At 49.6% G+C, this 26,896-nt stretch overlaps 2 protein-coding genes across 5 annotated transcripts; both read right to left on the reverse strand.

Moving 5' to 3' along the window:
- Nucleotides 1-80: 80 nt before the first annotated feature.
- On the reverse strand, nucleotides 81-3,990 carry ZDHHC12 (zDHHC palmitoyltransferase 12; the record flags this gene model as incomplete). Its single annotated transcript, XM_080355713.1, has 5 exons — nucleotides 81-479; nucleotides 1,070-1,236; nucleotides 2,531-2,617; nucleotides 3,522-3,658; nucleotides 3,906-3,990. The coding sequence occupies 5 exons, from the start codon at nucleotides 3,988-3,990 to the stop codon at nucleotides 170-172; spliced, it is 786 nt and encodes a 261-aa protein (XP_080211839.1). The 3' UTR covers nucleotides 81-169.
- Nucleotides 3,991-8,082: 4,092 nt separating this feature from the next.
- ZER1 (zyg-11 related cell cycle regulator) lies at nucleotides 8,083-26,822 on the reverse strand. Of its 4 annotated transcripts, none has more exons than XM_080355712.1 (17): nucleotides 26,719-26,822; nucleotides 26,034-26,223; nucleotides 20,593-20,857; nucleotides 19,614-19,764; nucleotides 18,891-19,327; nucleotides 17,096-17,272; nucleotides 16,289-16,403; nucleotides 15,642-15,788; nucleotides 15,195-15,368; nucleotides 14,340-14,555; nucleotides 13,677-13,718; nucleotides 13,209-13,328; nucleotides 12,658-12,773; nucleotides 12,338-12,526; nucleotides 11,293-11,390; nucleotides 10,789-10,891; nucleotides 8,083-10,118 (listed from the first exon to the last, which is right to left on the reverse strand). In XM_080355712.1, the coding sequence occupies exons 3-17, from the start codon at nucleotides 20,748-20,750 to the stop codon at nucleotides 10,061-10,063; spliced, it is 2,301 nt and encodes a 766-aa protein (XP_080211838.1). In that variant the 5' UTR covers nucleotides 20,751-20,857; nucleotides 26,034-26,223; nucleotides 26,719-26,822; the 3' UTR covers nucleotides 8,083-10,060. The 4 variants fall into 4 exon arrangements, with proteins under 4 accessions (XP_080211838.1, XP_080211837.1, XP_080211836.1 ...); XM_080355711.1 differs by having other exon boundaries at nucleotides 26,009-26,223; XM_080355710.1 differs by lacking the exons at nucleotides 26,034-26,223; nucleotides 26,719-26,822 and adding exons at nucleotides 24,747-24,877; nucleotides 26,009-26,030.
- Nucleotides 26,823-26,896: the final 74 nt, after the last annotated feature.

The raw sequence follows: 26,896 nt of genomic DNA on the forward strand, positions 1-26,896 counted from the left end.
CTGACTATCCTTGAAATATAATTTGCAGGATGAAGAGGTTGTGGAGCAGGTTGCATAGTTTATGATGCACTGAAGTTGGGCGTAAGGAAACGGCAGCAATTGCATTAGCAAAGCTTTCCCCAGCAACCTGCAGCCGTGTTGGGACTCTACCAGGTAGGTACTACTGTGACTAGACAGGCTCATGGATCCTGTGAAAATAGATTTTCTCCCATGCAGTGAGGTGGCATGAACAGAAGAATCTCCAGAGATTGAGGATTATCCCTTGGTCAAAGGGATTCTCCAGCTCTGAGTGCCGCAGGTAGGAGATGCGATGGTGTGACATGAACTCCCAGGTGGTGGTGTTGCAGGAGATCAGGTAGAGGTGCGACACAAGCAGCAGCAGGACAACGATGGTGAATATGACGATCAGGAGGAAGGACACGAGGAGGAGAATGTTGTGCCGCAGCCAGTGCCAGGACTGTTCAAAATAGAGGCCTGACCTTTCAATTCAGAGAGACATAAATTCACGGTTAAAGATGTAGAACTAGTTACATAAACCAAGCAAACCTGGTGGCACATTTAAGTGTGATTCATAACTAGTAAGCTTCTGATCATCCTGTACTACAGAGAGTTAATACACCATAAACTCTTAAGAGATTGCACCAGTAGTGACTTAGATTTTAAGAAGTTTAAAAGATGCTGGTTCCCATGACAGTGGAGAGAGCCGATCATCTCCTGTCAGCTCCTCTCCTGAGCAGGATGAAACCCTGCTGGAGTTTCCAGTACTTTGATTTGTAAACAAAACTCCTATTACAGGAACTAAAGCAAAATCAGTTAGCTTTTGTACTGTTGTTGATTTAAGCTTAAAATGATGAACAATTAATCCTAAATTATCAGATTCTGCTCAACTATTGATCAGCTACGTTGTCCCTCAGTGGATTCGGGGTCTCAGAAAATCTGAGCTCCAGGATGCAGAAGAGGGTGAAGAAATAATATAAAGCAAATCCAGGCACTGCCGTGTTCAACATAAACCCTTTGGTGGAGCTCCAGGAGCGAACTCAGAGGTCAAAGCGCTGACTCCAGGCCTTACCAAGCGATGTGAACTCCCCACAGCAGCACCACGAGCTGCACGCTCAGGTACACCATGAAAAGCCGGTGGTTCTTCTCTCCTACGCAGTTCTCGATCCAGGGGCAGTGATGGTCATAACGCCGCACGCAGCGCTGGCACAGCTGGCAGTGCTTGGCTCGCATGGGCTGCTGCAAAACAAAACCCAAAGCAAACGCACGCTTGCAATAGTGCGCTGGTTCAGTGCCCGGGTTGCTAGAAGAGAACATCATGCAGTGTCATCTCCCTCCACAGCAGCGCTGTCCCAAAAGCACTCAATTTTGAGAAAACAGCACAACACAAACATTGCGAAGACGAAGGGGATCATGATTCCCTTTTGTACAGATCCAAATGAGTGAGATTCAAGTTAAACGACTCTCCCACACTCCTTTACCTATACATTTTCTTTATTATCTACCTATTTATAGGAAGTCTGGTGTGCAAAGGAGGGAGATAGACCCAGTATGTTCTATTGAAGAAAGCATGAGTGTCAAGGCCAAAAACTACGACCACAGCTATTGAAGAAAGTGTGTGGGGATGGGATGTCTCTACAGGACTGCAGAGAGCAGGGAAGCGTCTCCCCATGAATACAAGACACGTGCACAGGAAAGCGGCTCAAGTACCAGGAACAGAGAAGATGAAAGATCTGGCTGAGAAAAGCAGTGTAAATGTGCCTCCCTGAAGCATATATATGTTTTGCCAGCTTTTCCTCTTGCAATAAGTGTCTCAAAATAAGCAGGCTTCTCCTGGTAGATATTCTTCAGGAATTTATGGAAGCTGGGATAATGTTTGATTTTATTAAACTGATAAGGATCGCTCTGAAAACAGACGCTTCAAGGCTTTAGGCAAACTCATTTAAGAGCTAATGTAATTGCTCTAATTTTTCCTCCATGCTATCTTTTACAACTCAGGCTAATGTTCTGTTGTTTTTAGGCCTCCTAACAAGCTCACAGCTACCAGCAGTTCTTGGATGTCGTGTTCAACTGTTTTTCTGACTGTATCGCGATATCTTCAAGATAACCAGTTTGGCAATACTGTGAGGTCTGACTGACGTGGCAGGAAGAATGCACAATGCAGATTTACCATGGCAAAAGAAGATCCTTGTTTCCATGAGCCAGCAGAGACTTGTTTCAGCCTTGGAAAAGCAGCATATGTGCCAGTGACCATCAGCGCTACCCCTGTAGCTACGCAATTTGTTTGGATCACTTTTCAGTTCAGGGCCGTATCCTAATTCAATTTGCTGGTTGTATTTGTGGTTTTCTGTGAGATTTTCAGCAGGAGGGTGGCCCTACGACAGAATTCAGATCTGCCCCGCTTCCAGAGCACTGAGCAGCAACGACGGAGCAGAAAAACAACAGCAACAGCAGCTGAACAAAGAGGTCACCAAAAAACGTAAGCTTGCAAATCGCTCATCCCGTTCTTTCCTAGCCCGTTGTGAATGCCTACCCTCACCATGCAGTAACCGCAGAGCCGCATCTTAACGTTGCTTGGAACTTGGGGTAGCATCACGCTTTGTTCTTCACTCTTGCCTCCCTACAGAAAAAGAGAAAGGGAGTGACGAAGGAGGTTTTGTGTGCTGCTGTCTTGGCATGACAGAGCTGTCTGGATCCTTGTACTTAATAGACAGTGCTGGTTATCTCTATCATTAGGAACATTAAACAAAATAATTCCTTAGAATTCCTACAGAAGCTGCAGACAGTACAGCGAGAGAGAACAGGCTGCTGTAACCAGCCAAAAAACGTCTGCACAGAGGCAGAAATAACTGTGGATAAGACGCTGCACCAATCCCAACACCACACTTTGGGACAAAAATAAATGAGCTTAGACTTCATGTCTAATTATGTTTTTTCAGTATAAGCAGTGGAAACTTATTAATAACACAGCCAACATTTGCATTAATGATGGATTATTAAAATTGATAACACTTTTGTCCTACACAATCTATACAGCAGTGAACCTGGAGTAGAGTATTCCTCAGCTAATGAAACTTTGCATCTCCATTTACCTCGCTGTAACTGGTTTGTGTACACGTCCTCTGAGAGCGCAACGAATCTATAAACAGGTCAATAAACAGCTGCAGAGAGCACTTTCTTCCAAGCCTGCTGTTCAATTCAGGCCTTTTGCACTTGTACCACTTAGTGGTTAATGTAACACAGGTCATGTATACATTCCATAGGGTACTGCAGCCTCTGATGCAAGAGAGGACTTATGTCTAATGGTGTAAAATACACACTTAAGTCTGTGAACCCTTCTGCTGTTACAGAAGGTGAGTCAGAGACTGTCCAGCCCAATTCCCAATGGTCTATGTATATTTCCTTTATGCCAAGTGCAACAGAAACCATTTCACATTGTTCTTATCTAGCATAGTAGGGAAAAAGAAAAAAAAACAACCTATATATTTTATAGCTAAACCACTTTCTTCTGTTTGTAAATATACCTGCTCTTCTTCTTCAGCCTGGACGAAACCCGGGTCCATGAGAGACACCTTGAAGTAGAGCAGGACAGAACACAGCACCAGCGAGATGAAGAGCAGCGGCTGCAGCAGCTCCCCGCGCTCCTCCTGCTTCCGCAGATCTGAAAGGCACCCCCAAAACACAGCGGTAATTCCTCGGGAAGGGCTCAGGGCTCTTCTCCCCGGCCTTAACAGCGGGGTCCAGCACCTACAGGACGGGATGAGATGAGGTGGAGACAGGGCGTGGGGGAGCAGGGGAGGAGGAGGCAGCAGAAGGGGGACCCGAGGGCCCACAGGCTGGAGAACGCCCGTGTTTCCCCGCAGGGGCCGCCCCTGTCCGGGGCTGGGGCTCTGGCGGCCCCGGCTCACCCGTGCGGTGCAGGAGCAGCCCCAGCGCCAGCGCCCCGCTCAGCGCCGTGTGCGCCGCCCGCACCCAGCGCCCGGCCGGGCCCATGGCGGCCGCGGCCCGGAAGGGCGGGCGGGGCCAACGGGCGGGAACGGGCCGGGCCTTGGGGGCTCCGGGAACGGGCTGGGCTGGTTCGTGAGGGCGGCAGCGGGGCCGGGGCGGTGCTGGCAGCTCAGGATCGGCCCCATGACTTGTTGTTGAGAGGAGAGTCCAACACTCCAAGCTCCTTTGAGGCAGTTCAGAGATCAGGTCTCCCCTCAGCTCCTGTTTCCAGCCGATCCCCCGGGTCCCTCAGCCGCTCCATCACACTTGCGGTGGGAAGCCCGGCGGCACCCATGGGCGTCCTCTCCTCCCGCCCACCCCTGCCCGTGTTCTGTCCTCACTGCCCCTTCACCTCAGGGTATTTCCCAGCAGAAAGGTGTTTTCCTTCAGCCCCCGCTTCTCCCACCACGGCCGCTCTCAGCAGCCGGTTCCCGTCAGCATCGCGGGGAGCGCCCGGAGACCAATATCTGGGGTGAAACCCCTCGTGTCACCATTACAGGTGGGGCAAACGCTGCTGCGTGTCCCCGGGAGCCACAGAAGGGGCAATTTGAGTGGTAATATTTTGATATTCTGCAATAACCTGTCCTAAGGAATGTATTCTCGCTTTGCCATTAGAATAATTCGGTGCATGTTACGCTTTTAATCTTTTCTCACAGCTTTGAAACGTGTCTCGCACAGATCAGAGCTTCTCTCTGCCTCAAGTCTTTCAACTTAAGTAACAGGTTGAAATGAGGCTTAGTTCCAGAAAGCCTCTACTAACAAGTTTCTGAGTGAGTTATCTAGATTCTGGTGGCATTCCAGCTGGGAATTTCGTGCTGCTGGAAGCCCAAGGTGCAACGTTTTCAGCTTGGAGAGGCAGTTCAGTTTCACATGGTTCCTCCTCCTCCTTCAGAGTTCACCATGACCACTGAATTAACTGGCAGCTGAACCCTTGCAGGACCAGGGTCTCAAGAAGAAAGTCACACTGGACTGAAAGCAGATTGACTGTTTTAAGCCGGAGCCTTTTTAAGTACCCGGCTCTGGCAGTGCAATGCAAGCCGCAGATCCGTTACAGAGTCCAGAGGCAACAGCTGTGCACTCAGATATTGTTCTGATTCTTTTTTTCTCCTCTCACTTAATTTCATCACAATACGCTCTTCCTCCGCGCCTCTTTTCTATTAACAAACAGTATTGTATCCCTTGCAGTGATTAAATGAAAAGCCACCGAACTGCCTCGTCAACACAAGGCAGTTCCTTTCATTAATGAAATATGGACCAGTAATGCACCTAAATAAACCACATCCATAGACCAAAGGAAGAAGACGTTGTTAAACACTAGATTTAATACACAGTGAGTATCCAATGGATACAACAGAAAAATTAATTCATTCAGAATTGTAAGGAAGCAACAGTTGTGCATTATTTTTTTTCTTGGTTTCACCATGTACAAACACTTGAACCAGGCCCTTCCACATCAGGCAGGTCAATGGACAGAGTAAAAGCAAACGTTTGCTCATTATAACTGAGGTTATTTTCATTAAGCAAAACGAGGAAACACATGTTTGATTAGCTTAAAAACTTTTTAAACAAGAAAAGAATTACAGAGAGAATCAGTGACAACTATACGAAACCAAAACCCAGTCTGCTGAAGCAGAAGTGTTTCAGTTCAGCAGCAAATCTCCCTCACTCCCTTTTTTAAGCGCTGTCTTCTCATCCAGCCCCAGGCTGGTTTTCATCCGTTCCTTACGACCGTTCCCCTCTGTGCTTCACACACATGGTGGTTGTGGACACCGGCTGTTTCCTTACTTTTAATTTTGTCTTTTTTCCAGCACACGTCGCCCTCTAACACCTGAGCTGTGGGAAGCTCCTCCCTTCACAGTCTCAAGGAAACATCTTTTCCATGGAGCAGCGCCTGAGTGCAGTGTCCCTACAGCTCCTGCTCCACTAATTAATTGCTGCCTTCAAGCGATGAGAAGGCAACAAGCTCACAGCTCCAAGACCTTTCATCCCACTCATCTTTTGCAGAGCCCAGAGCGACTGCAGCAGGAGCCCGAGAAGCTGACAAGCTGGGTAGGATTTGGTGCTGAATAATTTCAGCCAGTAGCAAAGCGCAGGGTAATTGCAGCCATGACGCAGATGGATTATCTGCAGCATTACTAATTGCCACAAATATTAGTACTAAACTTCTGGGCTTGGTCTAGATGAGAAAGGCTAGTGCTGCTGGGTGTCGAGCATCATACAAGCAGATGTGTATATCAGTTCTTTCCACAGATCTTGTACAATGTGGAAAGTCACCCACCAATTTCTCTCTGATCTATTCCAGAGCGAATGGCAGACGCCGCACACCCTGCGCGCCAAGGGCTGCGGAATCCCTGACCGGGGACACGGAGCGACGAGGAATCTGCCAGCCAGGGAGGGAAGCACATCCAGCCAAGGCAGAGGGGCCCTTTGTCGGAACAGTCTCTGAACTACTGAGTTGTGTTGGTGTTCTGCTTGCCAAGCTTTTGAATATTCAAGCAAATGTCGTAGTGAAAACCTGAATGAGAGTATGAATGGGACAAGTATGGAGAACAAGGAGCCCCTCTGCTGTATATTTACACACTACACACTTCTGTCCAGTTGGATTCTCTTTAGGAGATAGAACCCTGTTCTAGTTTTCTAGGCAGGGTTGGTCACTGACCCTATAATTCTGTGTGGAGTTTGAGTCTCATGGTTCACTCCTTCGCTCCAGCAAAGCTGGAAGTCCTGAGAGGCTTCTCTGTAAATCGCAGTCAAGCATTTCAGGGTATCCAGCTTCCCCTTTTAGATTAAACCTCCATAAAAACCAGCCACTTTGCCCTCCCCTCCTTTGCAGAATATTGGTAGGAAGCCTGCAGCCAACTACCCTGCTCTGTCCTGAGTGTTACGTCTACATCGGCAGTTCATTAACTCCTCTTTGCCTCCAAAAAGTGCTTTCAGGCCATGGGTGCAACAACTCCTCGTTTCCCTTAGGAAACTGAGGTACAACCTAGTTTTGAGCTCCTGATTACAGGAATCCCTGGATTACACTCAGATGTGCAGAGGATCTGTGTCTCTGTTTTGCTTCTCACTGAAAGGTTTTTGGCTTGGAGACACTGCAGCTTGTAGCCAGAGCTCATTATTCTAACAGGGATGCTATTTCCTTTAAAATGCTGTCTCAGGAATCGACTTTGCAGGTGGCCTGGCTCAAAATCTGCTATGTAGGTGGGCAGAACAGTTCCCCCTTCCCCCGGGGTCAGTGCCGGCTTTCAGAAAGCCAAGCCTTCCCAGCAGGCTGCCCTGAGTCCGTTCATCTCCGTGTTGCTGGGAATTAGAAATCTCTTTTTCCCAGTTCAGGCTCAGGAACAGCTTGATGAGGATGTGCAAGCGGTGAGGACAGTTATCTTTACAGTGTGGAATGTTTGCTGCACCTTGGATCTTGTTAATTTGCAATACCACGGTCCACCTTGTAGTGGGTGAGACTCCAGTAACAGCTGAACTTACAGGGGCATTGGTTTGAAAAACCCAAACCTTTGGGCTCTTGAGGCGGCTGGAACCAAACCAAACCATCAGCTGTTCATGAACCTGGATGTAGCTGTGCCAAAATCTCAGCGTAAAGCCTGATCGTTTGGTTCTGATTCCAGCGCAAGGCTGAGACGAGAGTTCCTGAGCTGTCTGCCCAGCGTGGCAGCTGCGTCCTGGGGACACGGGTTTCTGACACCTCTCACATCTGTGATGTGTCCCCTTCTGCTCCACTCCCACCTTGCCAAAGGAGTCAGAATCCGGGGTGCTCTTTGCCACATGATTCAAGATTTTAATAGTAGGAGCTTTCACTACATGGACATTAGAAAGGAAGAAAGTGGGTGGCACTGCCATGGGAAACAACTTCAAAAGGGCAGTGGCACTAAATGGAGAGTTAAATGAGCAAAGCCTGACGCCCCTAATGCACCGAGGCTGGTTGGCAGGGTTTGTAACCTCTCTTAGTTTTGCATCTAGAAGGAAGATTAGCATTTGTTATAAAGAAAACAGATCTTGAAATAAGCTTTCCTGTCTCAAAGCTTATAGGGACACAAATTCTTGGGGAACAGGAATAAGAGAGAGAAAAATACATTTCAATCAAACGACTGCAAAAAAAGTATAATTTGTCAAGTTTTTGCGAACCATATGAAAACAATTCAAAAGTGACACAAAAATATATATAAGTTTGAAAAATACTTAAAGAAAAAAGTACAGATCTCACAATATCAAAACAAATGACGTATGGTTAAAAAGAAAAAATAAAAAGACACTGAATAACACCATATTGGCAGAAAAGGTAAAAACCTCTCGAGGGCAGCTGTGTTCTGTCATTTAAAGTGTCAGTTTGTGTATCCAGGATCTGTCTATAATGTGCTCAGCAGCGACAACATTAACTCTGAGCATCAGAAGAACCCAGAAGAACCATAGCAGCGAGTCAAATCCGAGAGCAACACGTACAAGGGAAGAGCAGCGAGGCTGTGCTCAGAGGCCTGAAATGTCCAACTCACGTGGCCAGTGTCTCCTATTACATAAAATACTTCTAAAAATCCCTTCTAAGGGATGATTTGTGAATTTGAAAGAGCCGCGAGGGCTCCAAGCGTGGACGGGACGCTGCTGGTGAGTGCGCGGCTGTGGGGCAAACCTTGGCTTTTGGCTTCTTGCGTCTTTACAGGTGAAGAGTCTTAGAAGTGAAGAGCACCTTAGTGGGACCCTCCTTTCACCGACATCGTATACATTTGAGTTACGCTGTCACCGCCATAGTATACATCGGAGTCGAGCTGCTGACACCAGCGGGACTGCTCGGGTGAGTGCTTGTGGCAGTCACATAAGAACAGGGCCTTCTGCTTCCCAGAACAGGGGGAAGATGCTGGGGTAGAACAAGAGGTGCTAATGCAGGGCATCACCCTCCAAAAAGTGCCTGGAGACCGCCGAGTGTCAGGAGAGGACTTTAGCACCTCCGATTACAGCATCTGTGCCGCAGCGGGGTTCCTACGCAGGGAGATTAGTTTGCCACCGAGCGTGGCTTGTGCTGATGCAGGCTAAAAAAAGAGCAGAACAGCTCCAGCCCGTTAGCAGGACCCGCACAAGCGCTACGAGCCACTCTGGGCTGCGGCCTGGTAGAGCTTATTATGCAGAGGGGAAAGACGCTCTCTGGCATTTGTAGCCCTTCCCCATAAAGCTGAACACAACTAAAAAGGTCGTGAAGGACTAGAATGAAGGTGTGTAGCCCTTTGTGAACAAACCCTGTTCCTTGTTGCACAGGCTCCCCTAGAGAGAAAAGCCCTGTGTTGCCAAGGATGTGTTTTACTGGTCATCCCTGGCCTTATGAGGCTGGGTGGGCTGGCAGAAGGGGGACAAAACAGACCTCTTGATTTTTAATGGGAATGTCTTACTTCCAAATGACCCATACGCAGTTAGCAATGGTTCCATTAATGTGAGTCTTCTATAAAAAAAAACTTAAGGGAGTGAATTGCCTGGAAAGATCTTTCTTCCCCATTTTCTCAATTTATAAATATCACTAAAAAGGTTGGTTCTTTTGGTCTAACTCCCTGGTATTGTGTCCCCCAACCTCTCTAGCCAAATAAATAACTCATTGCTGCCTAAAACCCCATTGAGCAGCCAATACCGATTCAGGACTGGTGTTCTTGCAGACATTACAGGACCTCATGCAATACAGCGAAAGGGTATTTTCTAAAAAGTGGGAAATAAAAATGTCACACTAGCGATCACACAACTAGGTCTTCAAGCTCATGATCATTGGAGGCTCTCTGTGTGGTCTAAAACAAAAAGGTTAAAAGATACATAATGTAGTTGTCTTCGTCGTTTTCTTTTTATACAGAAATCATACACACAGAACTTCAACCTGAAACTTCATAACAAAAAAGTCCACTAATTTAAGGAAAGCATTTTGTTGTGCAAAAGGTCCCTCCCCCTCCCCTGTTCACCTTCATCTACTGAGGGTCTCACACACACACATGAAGTTTCCTTCCAACAGGCGAGTTGGTAAGAAAGAGTCCTCGCTATGTACAGTGAATCAGAGAAGCTGGATGCAGTGCTGGCTTGAGGCACGAGCTCAGTGCCTCTATCTGGAAGTGTCCATGTTCTCCTCCTTAAAGTTACTGCAGTGCTCTATAACTTTCCTACAGATAAAACAAGGACAAGGAGAGAGGGGTTAGTTTAAAGCTTTTTGTGGGACAGTAGAATGCTTCACGGAATGCCCGCTGCCCCCCCACGGGGCACATATTCCCAGCCCACATCCACCTCTTTGATACTCGTCCTGCACGTACGAAGTTACAGCTCTGAGTTTGCCAGGGATTAGAAACTGCAGCTGGCATTTAAACCCCCAACAGAACGACTCCAAAGGAAGGTCATGTAACGCAGTGAGCTGGGGAAGCTCACAAAGGTGATGGACTCTCTTCACCTTTTAAAAACACTCCCATTTTAACAGTGCGGTCAGCAAGTTTAGTGACAGGCCAGAATGATTTTGGACAGGGAGCCCACATAAGTATGGAGAGCAGTGATGACTGGAGACTCTCGGTGTAAGATGTCATTAGCAATGTGGTTCCCTGTCCAACAAGCCACTTCTATAACCAATTTCCATCAACCCGGAATGATCTGTGTGTACTGGCAACTGACACCTTTTCAGTCTTCTGTTTTCATCCTCTTTTTCCTGTTCTTCTCCTGTGTTCGCTTCTCACCCCTCAGACACATCAGTACAGGCCTTTCTTTGGTAGCATTACTTGATGTAGAAGAATAATAACTAAAATAAAGCTAAATGGAATATTTAACGATAGTGCATTCATTTCCTACCGGGCCATTTCCTTGGTCTCTTGCCGTGCTGAGGCCATTTTAATCATGTCCTTCAGAAGGGGAATCCCACCTTCTTTGATCAGCAGTGGGCAGTACTTGTCAGCTGCAGAGAAAACAATAAAACGAGTCCTTGTGAAGCTTCACAGAAGCGCTATAAAGGGCGGCAGGAGGGGAAGGAGAAGCCTGTGGCCTGAGAAGCCACAAAACTTTTCTGTCTTATGGAGCCAGCCTGCTCAGGGTGCTCTGGCTGTGAAAACAGACACAAAATGGCTGAGAACATAAGAGCATGGCCAGAAAGATCAAAACATCGAACAAATTTCCTACACACTAAGTCTCTTCTTTTTCTTTTGGTTTGGCTGTGCTGCCCGCGCATTCCTGCATCATTCAAAGGAAGTTCTCTCTACCTACATAGCTAAACTGGGACGATGACTTCTGCTAAAAAGCTCCAATCCACACCCTCAACTTTTACAGCGCAGTGGATGTGATTTCGAAATGGGAACTTACGGTAGACGGAGACCAGGTTATACAGGGCCCAGGTAGCCCAGTGCTGGCTGACTGGGGAGATCCCTTGTGGAAGAAGTCGAAGGATTGGTTCAAATGACCTGCACGGAAATACGGAGAAGTTGTTCAAAATCCCAGAGCTGCCTGTTCCAGCACCTTTGCCACTCAGAGCAATACAAACCCTGTGCTCATAGATACCATGGCAGTAAATCCATGGCCATGGCAAAGATTCCTGTGTCACACGGCGATCCTGGCAGCCTGGTAGGCCCTACCCCTTCAGCACAAACATCCTGCCCAGCTAAATAGCTGCAACAAATGCAACGGAGTCCAAGATCTGATTTCCATCCACTGTCAGTCATTTTCTCGTGACAGCTGAAACCTGGCAGCGTGGACCTTTCTGTAGAGGGGCTAAAGAAAATTACAGGCAGCCAAAGCTGGCTGCTCACCTGCAATGGTTGCCGTGTTTCTTCTGACAACAATAATGTGTCTACGCTGTGGCTCACGCATTGGAATGCCATTCATTCTGGATCCCTGCCAGGCACTACAGGGAATACAGAGTACCTGACAGCCTCTTACAGGAAGGGCTTTGGAGGATGCCACCAGTTGTATTAACCCTTGAAGGGATTTCTGGGAACTGCGTTTAAATATTCCCCAGAGGAGGAGACTGAAAGCTGCAGCAATCCACGTGACCATCAGAAGCAAACAGACTTCAGGAGGTGCAAAGGACGGCAGTCTCAGGGGACAACACGTGGGCTGTCCCAAGTTGTCAGATCATGGCTTTCCTGAACTACCTAATTTCATCCGAAACACACAGAAGAAATTCTGTTGGGCTCCCACACTTTTTGCATACGAACTGCCAGGCAAGGTGTCTAATTCCAGCAGCCTGTGTAACACGTTTCAAAGGAAGATGTAAAACCCTCACTAAATATGTCCCCCCTTCAATCTAAGCAGAGCCTCCACGCTGGGCTCTTCCTCTTGCACCCTCTGTACTGGTGCTTGCTTCCCATGACAATCCTGGCTCCTAGGGCCAAACTTTTCCATGCCTCACCTGTAGTTAATATTTCTCCTGGAGTTGATATCCCAGCTCTGGATGGCTGCCCACATCCTCTTTACAACTTCCTCTCGGTGGGGCTCACATATACCCCAAGCCTCTGGACCATCAAACATGATATGGGAGAGCACACCACAGGCGTTATAGGACACCTCAATCCCATCTGCTTTGCTCTCCAGCAGGTTGCTGCCAAGAGAGAAGAGATCATTTAGAGGCGCTGATGCACCAAGGGTTTAAAAGTCTCCAGGTGACTGAGGAGCAGAGCTCCAGAGCATTCACCCTGCCCCAGCCCTGCCATCCATTAGCCAGGCGCTCACCTGAACACACTGATGAACTGGGAGGTCATGAGCTGTGGGCGCAGCTCCTTCACCTCTGCTACATTGCCCAGGAGGCCCAGCATGTTGCGATGCAGCTCCTGTTTCTCTGGGAACTCCTAAGCAAGCAAGCAAAGAACAGGATTATACAAAAGTAGGGCCATGGTGAAAGATTGTACAGCATGTCTAGAAAGGCTGAGTATTTTCAGGTAGTCAGCAATGGTTCTTTAGTATATGCTACGTGCGATCTCAGGTGTTCATGATACATAAGGAATCAAGGCCAGGGTCCACTACTCACTGCCGCTCTACTGCAGGGAGACCTTGTACAAGAAAGGCAGAGAGGAAGACTTATTGAGTGTAAGTTTGTTTCTCTGTTCTACTACTGGTTGAGTGGATGGATGTGAGAAAGAAGAAAACGTGCAAGCTTTTTCTTTTCTGTTTGTGCAACATAGGAAGTGCTGCTTATAGATCAGCGCAGCCAGGGATCCCGGCCAGGCACCTGCATCTCCACTGCTAAGGTCAGCATTCCTCTGGAGGAAACCAGGTGTACTCACTTTCAAGCACTCCAAGAACAGTTTCATGCCGCTGTAGTTAAGGAACATCTCACAGTTATCAGGCGTCTCATCAGTGATGTTCCAGAGCGCGCTCCAGGAGAACTCCATCACCTGATCACACTACAGAGCCAAAGAGAAAGGGACAGAGGCAGAGCTTCACTCATGTGGGAACCTGGTGCAAACCAAGCCCTTGTGTTTCCTCTTTGCCATCACCTTACACGGCTCCAGAGGTAAGAAAACCTTGTTATTCACTTTCAACTCGTCAGCAAGTGGGTTTTTGTTTAATATTTTTGCCTCCCTGTCACATTCCACTCACCCCCACCCTAGGACAGGAAATTCTGCAGCATCAGCTGAGATGTCTTGTGTTTGTTAGAGAAGCTGAGCTGGCACTCCAGACTGACCTCTGTGCCTAAGTCAGACTGAGGAGAAAATACTCTGTGCATACATTTTTGGGGGGGAAATACCCACCGTTTTATCAGCCAACTTCTTCTGAATCAACTTCAGCATTGTCTGTGGGCAGAGGAAGGGGAAGAGTGAGACACAGTCCAAGAATCACAGAACTAAAACTAACTGCTGCACTGCAGCTGGTTTGCAGGTATATGCAGTTTTGATCCTTTGTAGACAACCAACTTGGTATCTCTTTCTCTGAGCCTGTGGGACCAGGTTATGTTCAGTGTTGCAAGTATTCACAGAACTGAACTACTATGTTGCTGAGCTGTCAAGTCTGCAGTCAAGTCAATTTTGACCTGCGTGACTAAGTCTAGAACGTGGCATAACTGCACCAAAGCAGTTGCAGTTGCTGCTGCAAACTCTGTGAGATGCAGAAGGAGCTGGTCACGAGGTGGTACCAGCTCTGGAAATAATATGATGCAGTGAAGAGATAAGGTATAAGGTTAGGGGGCTTCCCTGCTCTCACGGACAGTCTGTCTCTGAGATCAGGACTTCCAGTGCTGATGGGGAGATGCCATGGGGAGGGGAAGGTTCCAGGAGAGGCTGGCACTTCTGGGACACCAGCTCCCTCCTGTGACACTGTATGGTCGGGTCACTGGCTGGATGAATTTGGTGCACTCCTGCACGGGAATTGTGCTGGCCTGGGTTAAGGATAAGTAGACACCTTGGGACCATACCAACCATGACAAACCCCATCTTGCCCACAGCTTCTTTATGATCGTTGTCCACCTGGCAGACCAGAGCGTTACAGAGGTGCACAGCGATGCGCTGGATAGACTCATCCTGCCGGCTCTGGTTGAGGATGTTCAGCAGCAGCTCGTTGACTCGGCGGTACTGGAACTCCAGCTCCTCGGGAATGCTGAAGTTACACAGTGTCAGGCAGCAGTTTCGCTGTACCTGGGTCAAAAGGAAGGAAACACTGCACCAAATGGCTACAAAAACATGGAGCCCGTCATCTCATGTTTCCTTGCTGCTTGGTACTGAAACCATCTTCTTGTCTGACTATGACCACTAACATTTCTGTTACCCTCCTATTTAGCACTGTGCTTTAGTTGTGCTCAATCGGTACCATCGTCTCACTGCCACTGGTCTCACACGGCCAAACCGTCATCAACGCCCATCACTTCCCAAGCCAGTTCCTTGCTGCCTGTAAGCTCTCTAGGCAGCAGCTGCCATTCTGGGAGTGTACTACAGTGTATAATGTCAGCTTGCTTCCAGTACAGTGTGCTGGGGTGGTGTTTCTTTCTGTTGACTCAACGCCTGCACCCTTTTCACCCCACAGTGCTGGATGTCTATGCTGTGTCGTATACACCCTTTGACCACTACCATCAGATAAAAAGGAGCCTTGCTATCATTTTCTTCTCTTTGTTCTGGAGAACATTGCACGGACAAGGAGAACCCTGCATGTAATCTCATTGCTGGTGTCTGCCTTGGCTCATGTCCTGGACGTTTAGAAGACCCAATTCTAACACCGGGCTGAAGACTTAATACAGGGAGGGAGGACATGGGAGCTGAAGGAGGCTGAGCCGCTCTTACCGTGACTTCCTGGTAGGACTCCATGCCGTTCAGCACCACCTGGATGACCTGGCGCCGCAGCTTTACACTCTGCTCCATGCGGTATTCAGAGTTGGTCAAGTAGAACAGGGCTGCGCTGCCCGTCACCTGGATGTTTTTGTCATCCTTGTGGCACTTGAGGGCTGTGATCACCAGCTGCAGAGAAGCAACATGAAGCTTCAATGCCACTGACTTGCTGTTGAGTCCTGATGTGACCATTACAGCTGTGTGGGGCCAAGACTTAACGCCTGCAAGGAACGTGTAGCCCAGGCATTGCAGGAACATGCTTATGGCATGAAGGTGCCCAGTTCCACTGCACCACTGAAACTTTATCCAGAATGGCCTGATATGGTGTCCCAGGGTGAAGAAAAGACAGGGACAGTGAAATTTCCCTCGTCAGGGTGAGGTAAATGCTCGCATGGGGCTCACCTGAAGGGCTCGCAGCAGCTGGCTGCAGCGTTCGATGCGGGCGATGTCGAAAAGGAGGTTGATGGCCCGGGAAGTGATTTCTGGCCGGTGTTCGGTGTAAGCCTCAATAGCATTCAGGACTTGCTCTTCGTTCTTGTCTCCACTCACCTGGCATGGAGGAACAAAAAGAGTCAGGGAAGAAACAGTGAAAGAGGAAAACCAATGTGACAAGGGAACTCTGAGGGTAGATCTGGAAGGTCAAAGGGTACAACTTCCCACCACTCTCCTACCAGAATTAGGCCCAGGACGAGAGCAAAGAGACTGAGTCACTTAGCCCAGAGGGACAAGAAATGGCACCTCTGGGCCACAAGCAAGACTCCTATTGTCTTAAATCCTTTTCTTGTAATCACAGACATCCTGGTCCTTCAGGCCGGATGATTTTTCCATGTCCATCTGCAAGAGGTGTGTTTTTTAAACCTTGTAAAAACCATGTAAGGACCAGGTGTTGCTTTATGGCAGTTTTCCTGCATTGTCAAGTAGGTGTTGAAAGGTCAGAGCTCAGTTGTCACACCCAAGACCCTAAGAAGACTCTATTAGCAGCCAGTAATTTTCATGTTCTCAAAACTTTTACCAAGTACCTATTGCCAATATTCTTGTGGCCTCGTTACCTTGTAGGCTGGAATATGTGTCAGACGGCAGAGAGATGTTTCAAAAAGGCCCAAGAACTGGAGCGGCCGTTTCAGACCCCGGAACGGAGCGATGCTGCTCTTTGCTGGCTCAATGCTGAGGAAAAAAAGAAAGCAACCAAAAAACAGGGAGATCACTCATGTTGTTGCTGTCTTTCTTTTTCACCAGTGCAGTGGAAAGGAGTCAATACAGTCCCACTCATTTGCTTTTCTTTGGGAACAGGAGGGCAGAGTTCTGGTAGAAAACCCAGAGCTCTGGGTGTGCACCTATTGAAGGGCACAAGGATTTTCAAGGGCTGATCTGCCCAGGTCAAATCTGAAAATATGCCTTTAGATTTTAGGTTCCTAAAACACTCAGCCTTCCTATGAAAACTGATGTGTAGAAATGTTTTGTCTTGGAAGTGCCTGGATTTCAATGAGGGTAAGAATGTTTTAGGTAGAAAATGTGTAAAGGGCTCTGGAGTCCTTTCAGAAGAAATATAAATCACTGCAAGAGACACCTGGAAAAACGTGTGGGGAAAACAACTAAAACACTTCAGGTATGTATGGGAGGCAGGTAGGGTGATTTTTTCTTACTCTTAGAAGTCCTTACATGTGTCACATAAAAGAACCACAGCTGATTCCCATACCAGTCTTTAGCGACAGGAGAAACTAGCAACAGCTGTATCCTGCTTTTTAGTATTAATTAGACCTACAGAATGGGGAAGCTTAGAAGAGGGAGCTGTTCTTTATCCTTCTTTGAATCAATCTATCCACCCAAGCAGTCCTCAGAAGGTGCTGCTTCCTTACCTCGTCTGGCCCATCTTCTCCTCCATGCTTGGGATAGTGCAGTTCTCCAGCATGGTGTGCCCTGAGATATCGAGCGACGTGAGGTTTACCAAGTTTTCCACAAACAGGTTTAGAACCCACCGGGTCAGCTTGAATTTGTAATAACTGGACAGATGGTCTCGGGAGATATCCAAGTGCCTGCGAACAACAGAGAGCAGCTCAGAGCCTGGAAAGCATTAGCTGGTGTTTCAGCCTCTTTAACAGAGGAAGATAACAAGGCAAGTGTGATGATTATTTATTTATTATGATTATTATTCCCTTCACAAGATACGGGAATGTGGTTCTGTAGCATCTGGCCCTGTGTCTAACCGAAGCACACAGATATCTGGTAGAGGTCTACTTAGAATGGAGCACAATTAATCATTTGGCCACACAGCACAAAGAAAATTGCTCCAGGCTCAGGAACTGCCTTTCCGGAGCTCCATCACCACAGCCACCTGCGCATTTCTGCCTGGTGGTTCAGATGTGCTAGAGGATCTTTGCATCCCCAGAAATGTATGTTGTCTCATCCCACAAATTAAGTTACTCCAGGTTTTTGTCTGCTTCCCCAATCTTGTATTTTTCACACTGCAGGCTGTTACTCTGCCCTGATTTCACTTATCTTCAGGTATTTACATGCTTAAGCTTTGGGGAAAAGCTGAGGCTAAGGGAGCAGTGGGACAACCTGAGCAGCGATCGTGTGCGCGTTGGGTCCCGTACAGGACAGGAGCTGCTCTTGCCCACTGAGCAGTAACCAAGACCCCTGGGAGAGACTTTTCTAAACTGCCTAAGATAGGGGCCAACACCTCGCTCACAGGTGTCTTCTACCTGTTGTAGACCAAGTCTCATTGCAAGTGACTGGGAGTTAAAGTACTTGGATTTAGCAAATATTACCCAGAACGTTCCCTGAGACTCCCAGGTCATATGTTAACGTGGTCCCCTCCAGTGTCTGCAGGCAGCACAGCCCATACTAACTAAACCACTGCTGAGAATCCTTTGTGTGACTAGTGAGGCCCTTCTCTGGCTTGGAAAGTCCTGGATCCCTTTCCTGATACCACTGTGAAGTGTGAATAGCAATTGTCTCAGCTCTGCTTCAGGAAGTATTTTCACTGTCAACACTGTTGCGTCAGGAGTGCCTGTTTATTTACACCGCTTGTTCCCTTGGCTGCACGGTCCGTGCACAGTGCGCTGCCACTGAGCACAGGAGCAGGCCGAGCTCAGAGGTTTTCTCCCTGTTATCTCAGAGCCAGGCTTAAACTTTGGACATTCCTTTGGACACGAGTGGTCTGGAGGATTGAATTTCACAGTGTGATTATCATGATATTAGTACACATACACATCTGTAGTCATTTTTTTGCCATCTCTCAAATATCCTGCTGTTCTTTTTTGTTTGGCTAGAGAAGTGTGGTTGGGTTTGATTGGGATTTTGTGGTTGGTTGGTTGTGAGGTTTTGTTGTTGTGGTGGGTTTTTTGTTTGTGTGTGTGGTTGTGTTGTGGGGTTTGTTTTTGAGGGGGTGAAGGAGGGTAGGGTGTGGTGTTTTTTGCTTTTCCAAGAGGGAGTTTCTGCTAAGTGGTGTTCTTTTGCAAGCAAAATGCAGGTTGGCTTTAGACATGTCAGACACGTACAGCAAGTCAACAAGTGAGCCTGTTCATGGGAAGGTTTCTAACTTGACACCACCAGTGGGTGGCTTCCCATTAGCAGGCACATAGACCATTCCTGAAAGACCTTTCCCTATCATCAGGAAAAGGATAAAGAAGGAAGAACAGATCTGCTGACCTGAGCTTGCGAAGCTGTGCGATCACTTGGATGTGCTCCTCTGAAAGGTCCATGTTGTAAAGCACTAAGGAAACTAGACTGTCCTTCCACTGGGTCAGAAATCCCACATCGTTCAGCTGGATCCCAGAGAGATCAAGAGCGGCGAGGGAGGCCAAAGGCCGAAGCAACGTCTCCACATTTACCCCTTCAATCAAGCGGCCCAGGTTCAGGAAGCGCAAGCGGCTGAAGCCTTCAAAAGTAAAGTCCTTGACCAAGACTTGGCGCGTGGGGTTCACCAAACAGTCGTCTTCACAGCCTCCAGGGTTCTCCTCCTCATAGAAGATATTGCAGCAGCCAAAGAGGCTCAGGGAGATAAGCGTGTGGCTGAAGCTCACCAAGGTTTGCAGACTCTTGGCTGTCAGCTTCTCACAGTTAGTCAAGTAGAGCTCAACAAGATCCTGGAAGATGGGAAATCAAAGTTAGAAAGACTTCACAGGCAGAGTGCCCACCTTGTTCTCTACACCCTCCCTCCACTGGGAGAGACTGAGACCACGTGTCACTGAACTAGACCAGTGTCCCCATCCTGATCCCTACAGTGGCTCTAGGAGCGGAGAAGGGAGAAGCTGAGCTTGTCCCAAAGAAAATTTGGCCAGTGAAGGACAGAGTCTGGGGAATCTCAGGGTGCCTGTGCAGCAGCCCTGCTGTGTGAGGGGGCAGTGGGAGCTGTTGTTGGTGCGATACCACCTGCTTCCTGATGGCTTCCAGGTCCTGGTCCTGCACAATTTGCTCCCGCAAGTGGATCCGAGCCAGCCTGGTGCTCCGGGGATCTGAGAACAGGGTGAAGAAGCTTTCATGGGGTTCAAAGATGCTGTCTGTCTTCACCAGCTCCACGTACCTGTGTTGGAACAACAGCGTTAGCACAGCACGACACAAAGGCTCAGCTACAGCTCTAGCAGCTTCACTGGCTACAAGAAAATGCCACCAAGCGCGTGAGCACTTGGGCTCCCTGCTGATCATCCAGAACAGCCTTGGGGGTAATGGCAGCAAGCCTGTTACCCCTTCTTGCACACAAATAACGAGCCTCAGGAAAATCTCAGGCAAAGATTTGTGCAAGGTCACCTGTGTATGTGAGCAAACTGGATTCTGGCAAGCACAGGTGCCAGGATATTTTTCCCCTAACTGTTTAAAGATAGCAATATTTTTTTCTTCCCCAGAAAATTAGCCGGGTAAAGTTCTCTGCCAGACTTTGTGGGCAGGAGTTCAGCCAAGAGAGAACGTGATAGCCAAATTATACAGATCCCTGGAAACAGGTTGTTTTGTAAAGCTATGGGAGCAGCAGCCTTAACATTTAATATCTGTTAGCACTTTGCACGTTTATTTTTCTGGCTTGATAGAGAAATGTAATGATTCAGTGGTGGGAAATGGGAAGACTCATTTGCTTACTGATGTTCTTGGAAGAAGCAGTGACTGTTTTGCTCCGGGTTTACCTACATGGAGATGGTGATTTCCACAGAAACTAGAATACAATAACCCTGGGGACACTTCATTCTGAAGTCAATGCAAATCCTTATTTCCAATATGAGGGGGAAAAAAAATGCCCTATGAATTCTTCCACATTTTTTTCCCCTTTCCCATCATTCTTTTTAGAGAACTATGCTCCCCCTTCCCTGAGTTCCCAGCTCCTTCCCAAACCAAACAGCTTCTCCACAGCCCTGAAACGTACTCGTTGACAAGTCTGTCACAAATCTCGCTTGGCAAGAAGATGTCGGGATGGAGCCGGAGAGTTTCATTGTCCAGCAGGTAGCAGAGAGTCCCCTCCAAGTTGCGAAGGCAGTAATCCGTGCACAAGGCCATTAGCGTCTCGGGGCTATCAGATGCCATCTTGAGGGAAGTTATGGGAAGAGGAAGAGCAGAAGGAAGCTTTGGATTCAGTAGATCCTCAAATTAAGTTCCAGGATGAATTTACAGGGACATCAGGACAGCTATAACTAGAAGGGGGAAAAAAAAAAGCAGCATTGAGAAAGGCACATTGGCAAGTGTCCTGCAAAGCTCTTGCACCAGCAGGATGTTGATAGTTGTATTTCCAGCCCATCATGTGTTGACCTCAAAAGAACCTCCAGCATTCTGGCCTCTCTGGCAGTATGCCCTTAATTCCTTGGTGTCCCCACCCCCAGGGGACACTGTGGGAATGAGTTAACACGAAATATGTTTGGAATTGAGGCTACACAGCAAGAAAACGTTTCCTCATTGCAGGGGTTATCTGGCTGACAAAGGCGCTTGGAAAGGGAAGTGGCAGAAACCACATCACTTGGTCTCCTTCGGGGTGGGTTGGATAAACCACCAGAAAATTTACTGTCAAGATAATCTCTTGCGTAGCCCCACTGTGATCTGCTGGCCCCACATCTTGTGCCTGCAATTCTGTTTGGTGTTGTTCCAAGTGAAATGTCATGTTCAAGCTCAATGTTTCTCTGCAGTGCCAAGCCAGAAGCTTCATATAAGTCCATGAACTAGACCATGGAGTGGATCAGAAGCCAGAGGGAAACACACAGACTAGTCTGGCTTCCCTTTGAGCACAGTCTAAAGTGCGGCCGCGGCACATGCTGGGCATCTCTACATCCAGCTCCCTGGGACTTGCTCACCCAAACCATTCCAAATCTCTCACAAAAAGGTGTGAGTAGGAAAAGGCAAGATGCTTCTGCCCTTCTTTATGTTTCATACAGGATAAAGAAGGATGGGTGAAGCAGACAATGAGGGGAAGCTATTCCTGTCTATTTTCTTATCCAAAAAAAATCTTGCAGCTCTAGTGTTAACACTTGCTGGCACTGAAGGAAAGCTTGCTGCAGCCTCGGAGCTGCAGCATCATTTCATCATTTCACTTTCGAAGGGTCAAATCACATCAGAAGCCACCCTAATGTGAACCCTTCTATCTACTTCCATGGACACATTCCCTCCTCCCCTTCAGATGATCTGTTCAGCTGCTGCCTAGGTGATGACACCCATACAAAGGACCAGTTAAGGCTGTGGACAAGGTGACCTTTCAAATTCGGGCACCAAATGGTCTCTATGGGTGACAGCACAGTGGTGACTGAGCCTGCCCCGCAGCCCGGGCTCCCAGCCTTCTGATCCCTCCCTGCGGTGCAGAGTAGATTTCCATGCAAACATGAAGATGGCACAAGTTTGAAATCAAAGCTCCTTTCTTCCTTGTTTCTGTGTTTCATTACATGTTTGGCTTTTGTTTGTTCATTTGGGTTTTGTTTGTTTTGTTTTTTCCCAAGGGTGCACTTCAGTGCCAGGGACAAAGAGCTGGCCAAGGAATTAAGCCGAAACTCAAATGAGCTTCTCAAAAAGCAAGCGGAGATGGGCAGAACTGCTCCTTGTTCAGCCAGGGAGGAGCGGCTGTGCTGGACCCCTCCTGCGGTACGTGCATCCCCAGCCTTGCATCCCCGGGCCAAACCCCGTTCCAGTGTAAGTGGACAAACAGGCCACTGAGCACACAGGATCGTCTTGCTGGCCAGAAGGTCCCGGCTCAGGGAACGCAGGTGGAAGGATGCTGTCCTGCACTGTGTCTGCTTTGGAGACGAATCTGCTTCACCTCCAGAATGAGTCCCTCTTGCAAATTTTGCCTGAAGCTTCCTTGAGAGAATCTTTCCAGAAAGGCAAGATCAACAGGAAGATCAGAACCTGTTGGGAAACGCGTTCTGCTGTCCCTACCAGTTCCCCTGTGCCACCAGACGGGAGGTCCCTGCAGCGTCTTTCGCTGTTTACTACCGATGGTCGGAGAACTCAAAACCAAACTCTCATTGACAATCTGTTATCACGTGCAGCTGGAAACGGCCAGTGCTTGGGACTTGTCCAAGCAGCTCCAAGCACTAAAAGGCGAGAACTGCTGTCCTGTGGCTCTGACAACCCACTCGTCCCTCCCTGCTGAGACCAGCACAACGGAGCCAGCTGATCCCAGCCCTGGGGAAATCAGCTGCGCTTTAACTTCTGAGCTCCCTGTGATCCACCACTGAAATCGCAGACTGAAGGTTAATAGAAAGTAGTTAAACCATCCCAGTAAAACAACACCAAGGCATTCATCCTCATGATTTATTAGGGATATGTGAGTAGCACCAAGAGCTGCTGCTGTGACCTTTTGTACAGGACGCGACACAAGTTGGTCTCTCCCTCCTTGGTTAGACTCAAGACATGATGTGGGTGGGGGGAGATGGAAGCAGAGGGACAAGCTGCACTGAGCAATATTGTCAGGAGTTGGACTTGATGATCCTTGTGGGTCCCTTCCAACTTGGGACATTCTGTGATTGTCTCTAGTTATAAGCTCAGTGTGTTGATAAAAATAAACAAACTAGAGATGCTGATAAATCATTAACATTTGCCTAATCGTTATCCTCAGCAAGCTGCCCGCTGGGCAGACTGGCACCAGTGCGTTCCAGTGCTCGGGTGTTTTTGAAGGCTCAGAGACAGATACGTGAAACACACTGAAAATTCAAGTGCAGTGCAGGAAGTGACTAGAACAACAGCTGCCAATAGTTTTTCCAATTTATTTTTCTAACAGATTTGCTTCTATCTTAATGTATGAAGGAACTGAGTCCCTTGGAGACGCAGGAGGCGGCATATAAAAGCCTGTACACCCAGCTATGTCCACAAGTAGCCCTCCCCATGGAATAACGGCACCCTCCTGCCGTCCACGGGCCCGAAGGAAGCTGTAGAATATGCAGCTTCGCTCTCCCCCATCACCAGCCTTCCAGGTCCTGCCAGCCTCTTTGGCAAACATTGCTTATTTTGGGGCTATATCTGTATTGTTATGGCATTTCAGGCTGCACCGGCACGCAAGACTTGGCACTCCTGGGGCCGCCTGTGCCAATATTTGCTACCTTGGACTTCAGACCGATCTTCTCTCCCAGCCTCTCTCTCCAGGCGGCTGCCCAAAGCCAAGCCTGACTCACTGTGGCTCCACGCCAGCGACATAACGTTTATGCTGTTGCTACAAAAATGATTGGCAAAGCTGACTTTTCCAGCATCAGGGACTTGTCCAAGAAGAGGGCGAACAATACGTGCTGACATGAACTGATTGCAATGACTTTAGAGTAACAAATCTAATGTAAATGCAGAGTTTGGCACAGGTTACATTTTTAAGGAAAACTGCACTGTCATTTTAGCTGGCATCTTACAGCTGCAAATCCCTGTGTTTTTATTAATTGATTGGTCATCGCAGCTTTTGTGGGGAAATACCATCCCCGCCTTAGAGCAGGGAAACTGAAGTAGGAGCAGGTTGGACTATTCTGTGGCCCAGCAAAACCTGCCATTTCCAAACACATCAGCCTGCCGAGACCAACATCATAAATGAGACAACTTGTGCTGGCTGGGAAACACGTTGATCTTTGTACCTGCCTGCTGTAAAGATGCCCCTTTGGCTGACTAAACCATATCATGGATTTTCTTTCCAAAAGGTCACCTGCCCTAGGACACTCTGGGAGCCCCTGGGTGACGGTTTCCTGGGCGCCGCTGGACTGCGCTGGGCTCTGGCAGCCCTGGCAGCCGCTTTACCAGCCTGCAGGCAGGTCTGGTCACAACCCCAAACCCCACGCGGGGCTCCGGACCCGCTTCCCGAGGCCACTTTCCACTCCCGAGGCACAGAGGTCACCTCGCCCGGGCTCCTCCCGGCAGGGCTGACGCGGCCCTGGGCCCTGCCCGCCGGGGCTCGGTGCTCCCGGGGAGGGGATGTGGGCTCGGCCGGTGCGGCACCGTGCGGCGCTGCCGGGGCCGGCGGTTCCGCGGGAGCGGCGCTGCCCCCGCAGCCCTGGGCGGGCAGGCCCGGTGCCCCCGGGGAGGGCGAGCCCCGAGGGTCGGGTGGAGGAGGGGGCCGCCGGCACTCACCTGGCGCCAGGCCCCGGCCCGGCGCGGCCGATGCGGGGCGGCGGGAGTCCCGGCTGGTCCCGGCGCCGCTCCCCGGGGCGGGCAGGGGGTTCCCGTTCTGCTCGGGCCCGCTCCCCCCGCCGCGGCCTCCGCTGTCAACAAACCCGCCGTCACTTCCGCCAGCCGGGCCGCCCGCGCCGGAAGCGCCGCCGCTTTCCCCCCCCGGGAACACCGGCCAGCCCGGAACGCTCGGGCCGCTCCCGGGCACCCCCCGGAGCCGGAAGGCAGCGGGGACCTAGCGCCTCCGCACACACCGTGACGTCACCGTCTCCCGCGGCAGTGGCGTGACGTCATGAGGTGCAGCGGTGACGTCACGGCAGTGGCATTCACCAGTGCAAGGAGCCTTTGAAGGAGGAATGTTGTTTTTACAACTGATCTGGCGTCTGACCCCCCCCCCCCCCCCCCGCAGTGGGGGAAAAGGGCTGAGAGACATCACACTATAAATCCTTAATGTAAAACAAAGTCTCTTCGAACTAATCCTGGAATGCAGACTGATTCCTGTATTTACAAAAGTTAATCTGGGGGGGAGGGGTGGCCAAAGAGCCAGGAACCCGTATTTTAAATAGACTGATAAGGGCAAGGGGATTGTTAGAATTATGTGAATGAAGTATGCAAACCCTGCCAGGGAGGGAATTTGCAGCCAGGATTTGGGGGGATATAAGCAGGGGCTTTTTGCCCTGTTCCGTGTGCCTACCTTTAGGCAGAACATCACAGTATCACAGTATCACAATATCACAGTATCACAGTATGTTTGGGATTGGAAGGGCCCTCAGAAGATCATCCAGTCCAATCCCCCTGCTGGAGCAGGAACGCCCAGGTGAGGTCGCACAGGAACATGTCCAGGCGGGTTTGAATGTCTCCAGAGAAGGAGACTCCACAACCCCCCTGGGCAGCCTGGGCCAGGCTCTGACACCCTTACTGAGAAAACATCCGGTCTTGCCAACTTGTTAACAAAATGTGCTTTGCTGAGAGATCCTTCCTGGGCCTATTATTGGCAAGATGATCGTTTCCTACACTGATAACATGGCTGTGCTGCTGCACGATGTCATGGCACAGGGCAGATGAGAAGCTGCCATCACACAAGAGCTTGTCTGGTGATGGCGTCCTGGCAGCACCTCCCCGGGGCTCCTCACGCTGCCTGGCTGTCCCCTGCCCACACAGCCCCGTGGCCACCGCCCAGGGGTTCCACCAGAACGAACCCCCAGCCCCGTGTCTCCACACACCTCACTTACGGCTGCTGCCACACACCTCGCCGGTGGACGCCGTTGTCGCCAGCCTTGCTCACGGCTGCCATTGGTACAGGCGGTTGGCACCAGAGCTGGCCTGGGAGATGGTGATGGTTCCACAGGGTCCCCTCGGTGCTGGGTGGTCTGAGGAGCCCCAGCAGGGGGCTGGCTCCTGCCTGGGGGGTCTTTTTGGGGGCAGGCACCATTGGGAGCTGTAAGCACAGACCAGGGAGTCATTGAATCAGAGAAACATTTTGGTAGGAAGAGACCCTCAAGATCATCGAGTCCAACCGTTACCCCATCCCTGCACTACTGCATGTCCTGAGAACCTCATCTCCGTCTGTTCAACCCTCCAGGGATGGTGACTCCAGCACTGCCCTGGGCAGCCTGTTCCAATGCCCCACAGTCCTTTCCGAGGATAAATTGTTCCCAATACCCAACCTCACCCTCCCCTGGCGCAACTTGAGGCTGTTCCCTCTGCTCCTGGCGCTTGTTCCTGGGGACCAGAGCCCGACCCCCCTGGCTCCAAGCTCCTTTCAGGCAGTTCAGAGATCAGAAGGTCTCCCCTCAGCTCCTGTTCTCCAGCTGAACCCCCAGGTCCCTCATCACACTTGTGCTCCAGCCCCTCACCAGCTCCGCTCCCTTCTCTCAACTCGCTTGTCCTGAGGGGCCCAAAACTGCCCCCAGGATTCGAGGTGCGGCCTCACCCTGAGTCGCTGGTGCGGTGCCCCAGCCCTGGCCGACCAGGTGGGGGTGCGACGCCGTGACAGGTCCCCGCTCCCCCGGCGGAGCCCGACGGGCACGATCGCTGAGGCGGCCGCGGGGGCGGGGCTACGACCGCTGGGTGGGTGTGGTCTGAGGGGCGTGGTCTCCGAGGCCCCGCCC

The sequence above is a fragment of the Nesoenas mayeri genome (genome assembly GCF_963082525.1).
Source record: "Nesoenas mayeri genome assembly, chromosome: 18".
NCBI lineage: Eukaryota > Metazoa > Chordata > Aves > Columbiformes > Columbidae > Nesoenas > Nesoenas mayeri.

Coding starts and splice junctions, on each gene's coding strand:
- ZER1 (XM_080355712.1), bottom strand. CDS start 20,750: ATGGCATCTGATAGCCCCGAGACGCTAATGGCCTTGTGCACGGATTAC. Junction 15,369..15,641: donor AGCTGCTGCGAGCCCTTCAG/GTGAGCCCCATG, acceptor GCTTCTCTGCAG/CTGGTGATCACAGCCCTCAA. Junction 11,391..12,337: donor AGGAGAAATATTAACTACAG/GTGAGGCATGGA, acceptor ATTTCCGTGCAG/GTCATTTGAACCAATCCTTC.